General features: G+C 45.0%; 1 protein-coding gene across 1 annotated transcript in view; it reads left to right on the forward strand.

The window, feature by feature from the left end:
* Positions 1-14,667, forward strand: part of SYNE1 (spectrin repeat containing nuclear envelope protein 1) — a 429,497-nt gene that overhangs the window by 367,836 nt on the left and 46,994 nt on the right. Inside the window, 1 exon segment of the mRNA XM_042446890.1 lies at positions 11,271-11,433. Within this exon segment, the coding sequence (XP_042302824.1) occupies positions 11,271-11,433 (163 nt within the window).

Raw genomic sequence — 14,667 nt, forward strand, 5'->3', positions numbered from 1 at the left:
TCACGCCTCCCCTTGCCACCGGACTCCACCGAGAGCTGCGTTGCTGCTGGGCGGTTCTCCTCGGGTTGTTAGAGGTGCGCATCTGCGCACCGGCCCGGGGAGGCTGCCCACGGACTGCTTTTGGGACTCCCTTTTTCCTTAGCATCTCGGCGGAGGCTCTTGTGAGCTGAATTTGGAACACCTGGGGGGAAGGCGGAGAGAGGGGCGTGTCGGGGCAGCGGCATGTACAAGGCCAGCCTGCCTGGTCTCCTCCTCCGTCACGCCTCCCCTTGCCACCGGACTCCACCGAGAGCTGCGTTGCTGCCGGGCGATTCTCCTCGGGTTGTTAGAGGTGCGCATCTGCGCACCGGCCCGGGGAGGCCACCCACAGACTGCTTTTGGAACTTCGCAGGAGGGCAGGAGGGTTGTGTCCCTGCCAGCCTTTGAACAGAGTATGTCTGTGGTGCCATATCTCTGTTCCTGTTGTTGCTCAGTAGGGGGAGGGGGAGGATATGGATGTGGGGAATGCTTCGGCTGGGGAGGAAGAGGGTAACTTCTGCACGAGCGGAGCTCCCATTGAGCTGGTGTGGGGCAGGGGGAGGTATGGCGGTAGAAGAGTGGACTTGTGTTACAGAGGAAGGCGAGATCGGTGCTTAATATCTATCTCTCCTTCCTGTCCCCCTCCTAACCAAAAGGACCTGAGGGTCATTCCAACCATGTCACAAACCCTGTCTCTGCTCCTGTGCAATGCCAGGTCAATTAACAACAAGACCCACATCATCCACGATCTGTTGGAAGATAGCAGTTGTGACCTGGCTTGCATTACTGAAACCTGGCTTGGGCCTGAGGAGGATGCTGTGTGGGCACAGGCCCTCCCTGCCGGGTTTTCAGTGAAGGACCAGTCCAGGTTAGGTGGGCGGGGGGGGGGGGTTGCCTTGGTATATAAGAACACCTTGTCTCTCACCAGGAACCACATCTGTCAAACTTCCTTTATCAAGTGTATTTACTTGACCCTGAAGGCCAGGGACGTTCTAGGGATTTTGTTGGTGTATCGGCCACCCTGTGTGCTAACAGACTCCCTTAACGAGCTGACACAGTTGGTTGCGGAGCTGATGCTGGAAACACCCAGGCTACTTGTCCTGGGTGATTTCAACATCCCCTTCACAGCCAACTATATTCCATCTGGTGCGGTTCGGGAATTCATGGATACCATGGCAGCCATGGGCCTGTCCCAACTGGTCTCGGGTCCGACGCATTTTGCGGGTAATACACTTGATTTGGTCTTTTGCACGGATGCGGAAAATCAGTGGGCGGAAATAACTAACATTTCCGCCCTGTCATGGACGGATCACTTCCTGGTGGAGGCAAAAATCAAGGCTTCTACCCAGATCTCCCCCGGGGGGGGTGGACCTATTAGAATGGTCCACCCTCGAAGGCTGATGGAACCCAAAAGGTTCCAGGAAGCCTTAGAGGGGCACATGGTTGGATATGACGGCGACTCTGTTGATGCCCTGACTGGTATCTGGAATACTGGTCTTTCCAGGGCTATACACAGTATCGCTCCCAAGCGCCCTCTCAGGCCTGCTTCCAAACGGAAGCCCTGGTATACGAAAGATCTCCGGGCGAGGAAGCGGGTTCTGCGATGGCTAGAGCATCGCTGGCGGAAACACCTATGCTTAGCCAACAAGGCTCTCCTAGACCACCTTTTGGAGGACTACAGAGAGGCGATATGAGCAGCTAAGAATTCGTTCTATGGTGCTCATGTCGCATCCGCGGAGTCATGTCCAGCAGAGTTGTTCAGGGTGGTCAGGGAACTAACTCAGCTCCCTCCTGCCCCGAACCAGATCCTTGAACCTTCTAAGGCCTGCTGTGACCAATTTAACAACTTCTTCGCGGATAAAACCTCTCGGATAAGTGAGGGTCTTAACGCCGGCATTAGGGCAGAATCCAGAGTAGAGGTGTCCAGAGCCTCCGTAGACTCCATTAAACTAGATCAGTTTGAGTCGGTTAGTACCGATGATGTGGACAAGATCATTGGAAGCGTTCAGAAGACAACCTGCTCTCTTGATCCCTGTCCCTCATGGCTAGCGGCTCAGGGGGGACCGGTGGTAACTTCATTGTTACACCGGATCATAAATACATCTCTGAGGGACGGGCAATTTCCAGCAAGCTTAAAATTGGCCACTGTAAAACCGTTGCTTAAAAAGCCCTCCCTCGACCCCCTGTTGTTGTCTTTTCTAGCGAATCACATCATCTCATGATATGTCCAAAGTAAAGCAGTCTCAGTTTAGTCATCTTGGCTTCTAGGGAGAGTTCAGGCTTGATTTGTTCTAGGACCCCTTTGTCTTTTTTTTTGCAGTCCACGGTATCCACAGAACTGTTCTCCAGCACCATATTTCTGCCAGCCAGTGACAAGTACCCCCCACCCAACATTTCATTGAAACTGAATTTAGCCCTCAGACTGAGACAGGTTCCCTATCTTTGTTTTGATGCAACCTACATTCACTATTTTTATACTACTTGGTAGACTAGAACCAGAGGCATCACTGGGGAGTGCAGGGTGTGTGGAACGCACCAGGTGGCCCCCTAACGGGGGGGGGGGGGAGGTGATACCACTGCTCTTCAAACACCTACCTTTTGGCAGAAAGGGGCTGTGGTATTCACCTGCTTTGCTTTAAAATGCATTAAATGCTAAGTCAATAGTGTGATGCAGCAGCTAAAAAGGCCAATGCAATTTTAGGCTGCATCAATAAAAGTATAGTGTCTAGATCAAGAGAAATAATAGTGCCACTCTATTCTGCTTTGGTCAGGCCCCACCTGGAATATTGTGTCTAGTTCTGGTCACCACAATTCAAAAAGGACATTGAGAAACTGGAGCATGTCCAAAGAAGGGCAACTAAAATGATGAAGGGTCTGAAAACCATGTCCTATGAGGAACGACTTAAAGAGCTGGGGATGTTTAGCCTGGAGAAGAGAAGGTTAAGAAGGGATATGATAGCCCTGTTTAAATACTTGAAGGGATGTCATATTGAGGTGGGAACAAGCTTGTTTTCTGCTTCTCCAGAGAATAGGACCCGGAGCAATGGATGCAAGCCCCAGGAAAAGAGATTCCACCTCAACATTAGGAGGAACTTCCTGACAGTAAGGGCTGTTCGACAGTGGAACAAACTCCCTCGGAGTGTAGTGGAATCTCCTTCCTTAGAGGTCTTCAAACAGAGGCTGGATGGCCATCTGTCGGGGATGCTTTGATTTAGATTTCCTGCACGGCAGGGGGTTGGACTGGATGGCCCTGTGGTATCTTCCAACTCTACAATTCTATCATTCTAAGAGATGGTGGGAATGGGGTGAAGTTCAGTGGGAAAAGAAGGAAAGGCCTGAGATTTTTTTTAAATTAAAATTTCAAAATTCAAAATTTTAGATTTTTTTTAAAAAATGAAAAATTATTCTTTTAATATTTTTTTAAAAAATATCTCATTTTAACCAAATTTTTGCTGTGTATACGTAAATATGTTTGGGTTGTGCATATTCTATTTTAATTTTAAGGTATAATTTTAATTTTGTTAGTTGTTTATGTCATGACCATTCAGTGGTACATATGAGAATTATGATTTACGATTAACATTAGCACAAAATGGTGTTACTAAAGATTATGTATAGTGTGAAATGGGAGGAGGTCAATGGGGGGATGACAACATGAATTACTGCATCTGGTGACACCAAACCTAGGGGTGCCACTGACTAGAACTAGTGCTTTTTGTAATCTGAAAACAACAACAAAAACCAACCAGGATCCCCCCCTCCCCCAAAAAAAGCTTCTACTACAGAAATGTTTTGGAAAATATAACGAAACAAACAAACAAAAAAGACTTGAACTGTGAAGAGCAAAGTTGGAGTCTCAAATTTTATCTTTTTTATTCTCATCTCCAGTTTTAGCTAAGTCACCTCCTCCTTTGCATACACTAGTAGCTTTTCAAACAGTAGCCAAAGAGACTATCAAAAAAGGTAAAGAGGCCTGGTTGCCTCTATGCCCGTGTATCATGCACTGACAAGAACACCATAATAATCATGGTCCAGAATATGATCATTAAATGAAGCTTGTGCTTTTTTGAAAACTTGCATGTGAAATTATCAGTAAATTTATTTATCTACCCTTATTTTGCCAGCAATAGGCTGATGACACCCAATTTTATTTCTCTATGTCTCCGACTGATGCAGTGACTAAGGATGGCATCTCTCCTCTGGATGCCTATCTTAAGTCGCTAATGGACTGGATGAGTGAAAACAAACTCAAGCTGAATCCAGAAAAAATGGAGGTACTTGCGATAGGTTCCCCTGATCCAGAGATGGAGATTTGTCAATTAGTCCTGGATAGGGTCACACTTCCCCTAAAGGACGAAGTTCGCAGTTTGGGGGTACTTCTGGATTCATCCCTACAATTATCATCTCAAGTAGATATAATGGCCAGAAGTGCCTGGAATCAACTTTGGTTGATAGGCCAACTGCGCCCCTATCTGGACCCAAGGATCTTGAAGCAGTGGTACTTGCACTGGTAATCTCTTGTCTTGATTTCTGTAATGTGCTTTACATGGGGCTACCTCTGTACCAAGTTCAGAAGCTGGTGCAAAATGCAGCAGCCAGACTGGTCACTAGAACACTTAGATCAGACCACATAATACCAGTACTAAAATCTCTTCACTGGCTGCCGATTAGCTTCCAGGCACAGTACAAAGTGTTGGTTATCACTTTTAAAGCCCTATATGGCTTGAGCCCAAGTTACTTGAGGGAACGCCTCTCCCTACACAATCCGCCCCGCACACTCAGAACACCTGGGAAAAATTTACTGGATTATCCAAAAACTAGACTATTATCAAATTCCCATAGAGCATTTACTGCCATGCCCCCCAAACTGTGGAATAACTTATTGGAAGAGATCCGTCTTATTACCACCTTAGACGCTTTTAAGAAGGCACTCAAGACAGATCTCTTCTGGCAAGTCTACCCTCCCAATCTTCTGTAAACAACTATAAGAAGACAGTTATCCTGAGCATGTTTATTTGAAATGAGATGTTGATATAGATATTTTATAGAATTGACATAGTGTTGTGATTTTATGGATTGTATATTATAAGTGTAATTTTAATTGAATTGTAATTTTAATTTTTTTTCCCCTGTAACTCCACCTCAATCCATAGGGAGAGGCGGGAAATATACATAAAAACTACTACTAGTAGTAGTAGTAAGAGTTGAGACTAGTTTTTTTTTCCTGTCAGACCTGTCTATTTACTTTTTGGGTGGTCCATCATATCCAGCATATTTCAAATGAGTTAATATTCTTCCTATCAGGTTCCTTCACTGGAAGGTTTCATAACTATACATAGAGGATCTTAAGAACTATCTTCATCCATGGCTTTCCATCTGTTCATCTTCTTCTGATTTTTTGCCTACTGTGGAATAACTGAGACAAGTTTTAGAAACACTGTATTTTCATTAGCTACTTTATAGTAATGTAAATAATAATAAATAATAAAAAATTTTATTTATATCCCACCCTTCTTAAAATCAGGGCGGCTTACAACAAGATTAAAATACAATCATATAAAACACATAACCAAGAAGAGTTAAAAAACATATACAACAATCATGAAAACAAGCAAAAAGCCCCATAGCCCAACCTCTTGGCCACGGAAGAGGAGGGAGGCCCACAGGATTTTTATTCGGGGAATGCCTGTTGGAACAGGAAGGTTTTTAAGTCCTTCCTGAATTGGGCCAGGGTGGTGGACGAGCGGAGCTCTGTGGGCAGCGTATTCCAAAGGGCTGGGGCAGCCGTGGAGAATGACCTCCGAGTGGTGGAGGCTAACCTAGCCCCAGGCACCTTTAGTAATTGCTGCCCAGACGTTCTGAGGGTGCGAGGCGGAATATATGGGGAGAGGCGGTCCTTTAGATATCCTGGGCCCAAGCCATTTAGGGCTTTATAGGTAATTACCAACACCTTATATTGAGCTCGGAAGCGAATGGGCAGCCAATGGAGGGCTTTTAAAACCGGTGTTATATGGCTGGTCCTGGGAGCACCAGTGACCAGCCGGGCTGCCATGTTCTGCACCATTTGCAGCTTCCGAGTTTGGTATAAGGGTTGCCCCATGTAGAGTACATTGCAGAAATCCAGTCTCGAAGTTACCAGAGCATGTACAACAGTTTCTAGGTCCCTCTGGGCCAGGTATGGACGCAGCTGGCGAATAAGCCGAAGCTGATAACAGGTGCTCTTGACCGTCGCATTCACCTGAGCAGTCAGGTGAAGCGACGAGTCAAGAAGCACCCCCAGACTGCGCACGGAGTCCTTCACAGGGAGCGTGACCCCATTCAGGACAGGTGGAACCACCGCCATTCCTGGACCAGGAGAACCTATCACTAGTACCTCCGTTTTCTCTGGATTCAATTTGAGTCGGTTTTCCCTCATCCAGCCCATTACTGACTCCAGGCAGGCCACGAGAGGAGAGACGCCATCCCCGGTCACTGCATCAGTCGGAGACATAGAGAAAATGATTTGGGTGTCATCAGCGTACTGATAACCCCGCGCCCCATGTCTCCGGATGATCTCTCCCAGCGGTTTCATGTAAATGTTAAATAGCATGGGAGACAGAATGGCTCCTTGAGGGACCCTAGTTTTAAGGGCCCGCTCATCGGAGCACACGTCTCCCAGCTGCACCATCTGGGACCTCCCAGAGAGGTAGGACCGGAACCACTGGAGCACAGTGCCCCCGATTCCCACCTCTACCAGGCGTCCCAGAAGGATACCATGGTCTATGGTATCGAAAGCCGCTGAGATGTCCAAGAGCACCAACAGGGACACGCTTCCCCTATCGATGCTCAGACGGAGATCATCGACCAAGGCGACCATGGCCGTCTCAACCCCGTAACCCGCCCGGAAGCCAGTTTGAAATGGGTCCAGATAATCCGTTTCATCCAAGACCGCCTGAAGCTGGATCGCAACCGCCCTCTCGATCACCTTACCCAGAAATGGAAGCAGCGAAACAGGCCGATAATTATTATATACCAGGGGGTCGAGGGAGGGCTTTTTTAAAATAGGTTTTACAATGGCCAATTTAAGTTGTGATGGAAATAGCCCATCCCTCAGGGATGTATTGACTATCCGGCGTAACAAAGATGTTACCGCTGGTCCCCCCTGGGCCGCTAACCATGAGGGACAGGGATCAAGAGAGCAGGTCGTTTTCCGAACACTTCCGAGGATCTTGTCCACATCCTCGGTACTCACCAACTCAAACTGATCCAGTTTAACATAGTCCACGGAGGCTCTGGACACTTATACCCTAGGTTCTGCTAAAATGTCGGCGTTCAGACCTTCGCTTATACGAGAGGTTTTATCCACGAAAAAGTCGTTGAACAAGTCGCAGCAGGCCTTAGAAGGTTCAAGGATCTGGTTCAGGGCGGGAGGGAGCTGAGTTAGCTCCCTGACCACCCTGAACAACTCTGCCGGACGCGACTCCGCAGACGCAATACGAGCACCATAGAACGAGTTCTTTGTTGCTCGTATTGCCTCTCCGTAGTCCTTTAACAGTTGGTCTAGGAGAGCCTTGTCGTGTAAGCGAAGGTGTTTCCGCCAACGGTACTCTAGCCGTCGCAGAACCCGCTTCCTCGCCCGGAGATCTTCCGTATACCAGGGCTTACGTTTAGAAGCAGGCCTGAGAGGGCGCTTGGGAGCGATACTGTGTATAGCCCTAGAAAGACCGGTATTCCAAATACCAGTGAGGGCATCAACAGAGTCGCCGTCATTACCAACCGTGAGCCCCTCTAAGGCTTCCTGGAACCTCTCAGGTTCCATCAGCCTTCGAGGGTGGACCATCCTAACAGGTCCACCACCCCCCGGGGGGGGGGGGGGATCTGGGTAGAAGCCTTGATTTTCACCTCTACCAGAAAATGATCCGTCCATGGCAGGGGGGAAACATTAGCTATTTCCACCCACGGATTTTCCGCATCCGAACAGAAGACCAAATCGAGAGTATTACCCGCGCAATGCGTAGGACCCTGTATCAGCTGGGACAGGCCCATGGCCGCCATGGTCTCCAGGAATTCCTGAGCCGCACCAGATGGAACATGGCTGGCCGTGAGGGAGATGTTGAAGTCGCCCAGGACAAGGAGCCTGGGAGTCTCCAACATCAGCTCAGCGACCAGCTGTGTCAGCTCGTTAAGGGAGTCCGCTAATGCACAGGGTGGCCGATACACTAACAGAATCCCTAGACTGTCCCTAGCCTTTAGGGTCAGGTAAATACACTCGATATAGGAGGTCTGTCGGATGTGGTTCCTGGTGAGGGACACGGTGTTCCTATGTATCAAGGCCACACACCCCCCCGCCCACCTAACCTGCGCTGGTCCTTCACCGAGAACCCAGCAGGCAGGGCCTGAGCCCACACAGCATCCCCTTCAGGCCCCAGCCAAGTCTCGGTAATGCAAGCCAGGTCACACTTAGAGTCCTCCAGTAGATCCTGGAGGATGTGGGCCTTGTTGTTGACAGACCTGGCATTGCACAGGAGCAGCGACAGGGTTTGTGGCACGGTTGGAGTGACCCTCAGGTCCTTCAGGTTGGGAGGGGGACAGGAAGGCGAGATAGATATGATGCATCGATCACGCCTTCCCCTGGAACGCAAGTCCCTTCTCCCACCGCCATATCTCCCCCTGCCCCGCACAACCTCAATTGGAGCTCCGCCCGCGATGATGTTATCCCCGGCCCAGGCATCCCCCGCATCCCTGTAAAGTTATGCTTTCAGCTGCATCCCTGCTTTTGCTCTTTCTTCCTTAACTTCTATCAGTAGCTGTTCCAGTCTTTGCTCTTTTCTACTAGTAATATAGTGGCATCTACATAGCTTATATTATCAATATAACAAACTATAAATACCAGAATTCCATACCATTGAGCCATGGCAGTTAGAGTGGTGTCAGACTTGATTATTTCTGCAGTGCTGATGTATCCAGAGAAGGCTAAATATTTCACAAAATTTCACAAAATAAATTTCACAAAACAAATCCCAGATTTCCATAGCATTGAGTTATGGCAGTTAAAGCAGTTTCAAGCTGCATTCATTCTGCAGTGTAGATGCAGCCTTAGTCTTCCTTGGAAAACAAAATTAACGTTAGAGTCTGATCCCAGGGACAGTAGGAGTGGAGGGGCTGGTGGGTGGTGGGAGAGATCTCTAATACAGGTGTCCCTTCCCTTACGCAGGAGATCCGTTCTGGATCACCCCCCCCCCCATCGTAAGGAAAAAAACATGGATGCTCAAGCCCCATTCAAGTGAATGGGGCTCATGCCCATGGTGCCACGCAAGCCATGGGCACGCACAGCATTACTTTTTCCATCGCACCTCGCTGCAACTTCTACTGTGGCTTCCAGCATATGCTGGAAGCTGCATTAGGCGTACCCGTGTATGATGCAGGAACACTGTATCAACTCCCTTCTCTGGTGCACAAGTAAGGTGGCTGAACTGTCAATCAGCCTGCTTCTTAGTACATCATTTTGCACCAAAGACATCTGAATGTCCTATGCACATGATACAGGGATACATTGACACTGCATGAGGCTGCCAACCTGCATGTGGATAAACAATCATAATCTTACATAAATGCATGCACACACCTTTAAAAGGTAGACCAGCTACCAGTCACCTGGTCATAGTAAGAACTATGAATACTTTTCCTGTCTGTTCAGTTTAAGCCATTCAGAAAACTGGATATCAGGGTGAATAACTCTCTTAATATACTGATGTATCTAATATGAAAGTTGATTCCTGACCACTCTGTTTTACACTACTTTTCTCCAGCTTATACTTTCCAATTGGAAGTTAGTGTGGGAAAGTTAAAATACATAAAGTGAAACATGATTCTCACTACAGTCCTGTTGATGTAGGGTGATGAGAGAGGTTAATTGTACTTGGAAGAAAATTAAGCAGGATAAATAGATCCTGCTTAGATATAGATCCTGTTAGAGTCTTATAACTAGCATTTATGTACAAACTATTGGGTGTTTATTGTTATGCATATAACCATAACTGAAAAGGAGGAAACATTCTGTCATTATTTACATTATTCAAGTTGAAAAAGTTGACCAGATGTTGTGGTAAGGTGTGTGGCTCCCCACAATTAATTAACTGCACAGAGAAACATCTGCAAATGCATTGATAATAGTCTATTCAAACAGTATCGATGTCATGGTGGCAGTTATTAAAACAAACAATGCACTATGGATGCTGGAGAAAAGACTGGCCTTACTATTTGAAAGGGCAGTGACAGATGTTGGAATATTGGTGTAATATGCAGCAATTTGTTAGATGACACATGAGTGCCATGCCCTTAGTTATTTACTATAGCTTTCCTTAAATGAGATTAGATTTTGATTCCTGTTGAGTTGACTCCATCTGGAATGCCAGACAGAAGGTTCTGTCCTACCCTTCTTACACATTCCCCTGCCAGGAGAATTGTATTTTACCCATTCCTTTTTTGCTCATTGACCTAATCCTCACATTTTAGAGTAATTTATACTCATCCATATTTTTCCAGTTTTGCAATGTTTTTGTTTAGTCAAAAATTGTGTGTAACTGTATCTTTTTGGAAAATTGTATACAAAAATTAAGTCTGTGGAAAAACTAGCCTACAAAAATCTGTATATTAAGGTGAAATGTGTGCAGTTTGTTAGGGAAAGCTGTGTTATGAGAATAAATAGCAATTTTCATGATTTTTTTTTTGACATAATAATGGTACAGAGTAGTAGATCCAAGTGGGATTATGATTAAAAAAATGTAAAACTGGCACAGAATAGTTATAAACTGATTTGCATATCCTTACCCTGAAATGAATACAAAATGAATACTAAGAAATACCACTTTCTTCTTTTAAAAAGTACTCAGTCGCCAAAGAACTATTTCTATTGTTAAGAAATTAGAGGAAATATCATAATAGTTCTGTGATTCATCCTTATACAGAAAAATATGATGAACCTTCTTTTAAGAAGTTAAGATTAAATTCCAAAAAGTAGGAAACAGTGTGTGTGGAGATATATTTAAAAATGTCCATTGCATATTTATTGCATCCGTTGGCCATTTCCATATTTAGAAGTGTCTGATGTCTCTTCAAAGAGTAACAAGGTATATGTGGTCTTGAAGTAAGATACATTGCTCAGTGTAGGGTTTGTTTATGTTACCATTTACACATTTATTTGTAATATTTGTGCAGAAGAACTAAAATGCTCAGGCATGTTGTGCTCATCCTATTGTTTCCAACTTTGGCAGGATGAAGAAGCTGAAGGAAACACTGGTGGCTGTTCAGCAGTTGGATAAGAACATGAGCATCTTGAGATCTTGGCTTGCCCACATTGAGTCAGAGTTGTCCAAACCCATTGTCTATGAAACCTGTGACTCCGAGGAGATTCAAAGGAAACTAAATGAACAGCAGGTAAAGCAAAAATGTGAAATAGAAGAGAGAAAAAAACCCTAAATCCATGAAACACCCTCACTCCCCATTGCACAGTGGTGAGTGCAATCCAAGTTTGATGCAGGCTTGGGTCTGCTGTATCCACCTCAGTTTCACAAGAAGGCAGTGAGAGGAAGATGCCCTTAAATTTCAAGGCAAGTGATGCTTATAGCATTATGCTGGTAGTGTCTTCTGCTGCCTTTGACATCCTGTCGACATGGAACACCTCACTGACCCCACCAACCAGAGGTAAGGCCCTCTGATGTTATGTCCAGAATGTCAGCTACTGCTGTAATTAGCTTTCAATGCGTGGGTGTTTTGGAGTGGATTGTGAAGCAGTGTTAACTGCTACTTAGAGGAAATCTTCTGCTTTCACATACTGCAAGCTTTATGAAATGCTTGAGAGAGAATCTCCGCATTTGGGAATGCCAAAACATTTGTTCTACTTTGGCTGTTTTTAAAGTTGTGTCTGAATTTGTTGCATGCACGGTTGCATGAGCTGTCCAGAAGTAACGTTTAACTTTCAAACTTGGGCATAATCTTCAAAGCCATGAACAAAATCAATGAACAATAAAAATGAGCAAATTAGAAGCAGAACAGGTTATAAGCATTTATGGGGGGGGAGATTGTTATTTATTCAGAACTGACCACAGTGAGACTTTTATAAAGCTTCCACTCACCACTTTTCCTGCAATCATGTTATTCATATGCAATGTATCATTTTTAAGCCACTTTTAACCTTATCTGGACGCTTGATACTAGTTACAATAGTTCACAGCAGAAACAGAAATGACAAATCAAAATAGAATACATAAAATTATTAAATCCCTACTTGCTAGCCTCTGACTGTCTCATCTAAAGAAAGGTCATATAACAATTGCAAAAGATGCACTTAGGCTTTGGCTGTTCATGGGAAAGTAGTTCTCCAAAACAGAACTGCTAAAACAACTTTCCACATAGATTTAGCACAGCAGCTGGAATGAAAGACTGCCGCTCACCATCAGAACCCAACATAGGTTGCACCTCACCCCCACTTCTGTCTGTAAACTCACCAAATTTAGCAAAATGTCACCTTTTTTTATATAAACAAGGCACAAGGGGGATAGAATTGCTTTCCCAGAAGCCTCTAGGAAGTGTTATTCTCCTTAATAACAAGATAAGCCCCCTAAATTATGTTTACAGGGAGGAAACCAGCAGGAGAGGTTTCTACACATAGTCCACTCCCATTTAGGATATGGTTAATGTGTTAACGGATGTAAGGGTTGCCTGAGTTCATTGTTTAAATTAAGGTTAAGCACACTTTCCCATTCCAGAATACAGCAGTATGACACCACTTGAACTGTCATGGCTCCAGTTTGTGGAATCCTTGGATTTGTAGTTCGGTAAATTATAGAATCATAGAGTTGGAAGAGGGCGCAAGGGCCATCCAGTCCAACCCCCTGACATGCAGGAAATCTAAATCAAAGCATCCCCGACAGATGGCCATCCAGCCTCTGTTTAAAGACCTCTAAGGAAGGAGATTCCACTACACTCCGAGGGAGTTTGTTCCACTGTCGAACAGCCCTTACTGTCAGGAAGTTCCTCCTAGGATTCTGTAGGATAGTTAAAGTTGTGTCAAATTGCTTTATTTCTGCAGTGTGGATACACCTTAAGAGTAAATGAAAGTGTTCCTTTAGCCATCTTTACCCAAGGAAACAAAGGATCATATGGGAGTTCTACATTTGTAAGCAGTATATCTGGGGACCTATACTAAACTCTGGATTATTACTTTGAATAGTCTATTCAGAAAAGAGGAGTATATTTTATATGGTCTTTTACCAACTTGCATTGTTGATATAAGTAGATCACTCACATAAGCACTTCATTCTGCAAAGAAGCAAAATGTAGTAACATTGCACTAGCTCCAAGCACTAAATAGGATACAACATAGAGGATGAATCAGTAGTTCAGGAACATAGCTTTTTAATGATTTATAGAGTCTCAATGGGAACCTTAAATTATGTCTGCAAGGTAAAATAAAGGCAGTGTAAAGTAAGTCATGCCCTAGTACATTTTGCTCTTGATGATCAACATTCATGAGATGGTGGGCTGCCAAGATGGCCATAAGAATGCCTACAAACAGACAGCACAAGAAATTCTACTAGAGTAAATACTGCCGTCTGATTTCAAAGATAAGAAAGGTTGCCAAGGGTCTCACACAAGAGTCAAAAAGCCACAGCTTTTTCACAGCTGGCAAAGAAACTCTTCTGGTAGGAGCAATTGAACAAATTTGCTCAGTAACTTTATGATGGATCACATTTTTGTGTATTGTCTTGTCAAGTGTTTACATACCAAAAAGGAGCATAATATTCAGATGATTTATATGCTTGGTCAGAGCTTGTGTGAATTTTGCAACATGGGAGCAAACTATGGTTTTTATTTTTTATTTTTTTTGTTAAGAATCATCTTTCTTATACAGGGCTCTCCCTCCCACCAAGAACCAGCTTAAAATGGATATGTTTATTCATCAACACATATTCAGTGCAATCTCTTATTGATTTGTTACCCATTGTGTAATCTATGTCTAAATTGCCTGTTATACTCCTTTATCAGCTTCTTTGCCTTTCATGCTAAACACTGCTCTCATGCTTGTAGCATTGTGCCCTACATATTTATAGCATGCATACTCTTATCTTTTCCCTTTCATTGTCCTTTGATGCATATATATTATCCTGCTTTTCTTCTGAGGTGGAACATATGGCTCCCAAATGTTTTATTCACACAGCAACCTTGCGAGATAGGTCAGATAGCTACTGGACCAGGGATGTAGCTGGGGGGGGGGGGGGTTTGGGGGGCCGGGCCCCCCCCCTCCCATTAGAAAAATGAATGGTGTTTGCTGCTGCGCCGCCGCACTCAAGCCCCATTATAATGGTGGCACTTAGTCTGGACCCCCCCCCCTTCCTAAAATCCTAGCTACGTCCCTGACTGGACTAAACTCAGTGTGCTTCGTGGCTGAATGAAGACTGCAACTAGGTCTCCCAAATATGATACTTTAACTAATACAACATGGTAAAAGTGGTCAAGAAGGGGCTCAGGATCTTTCTACTCATAACCTTGCTGATAAAGCTCAATATACAGTGGTGCCTCGGGTTACGAAAATAATTCGTTCCGCGGCCGCTTTCGTAACCCGAAAAGCCTTCGTAAGCCGAAAACCCATAGGCGCTAATGGGGAAAAAA

The sequence above is a fragment of the Sceloporus undulatus genome, chromosome 1 (genome assembly GCF_019175285.1).
Source record: "Sceloporus undulatus isolate JIND9_A2432 ecotype Alabama chromosome 1, SceUnd_v1.1, whole genome shotgun sequence".
NCBI classification, from domain to species: Eukaryota; Metazoa; Chordata; class Lepidosauria; order Squamata; family Phrynosomatidae; genus Sceloporus; species Sceloporus undulatus.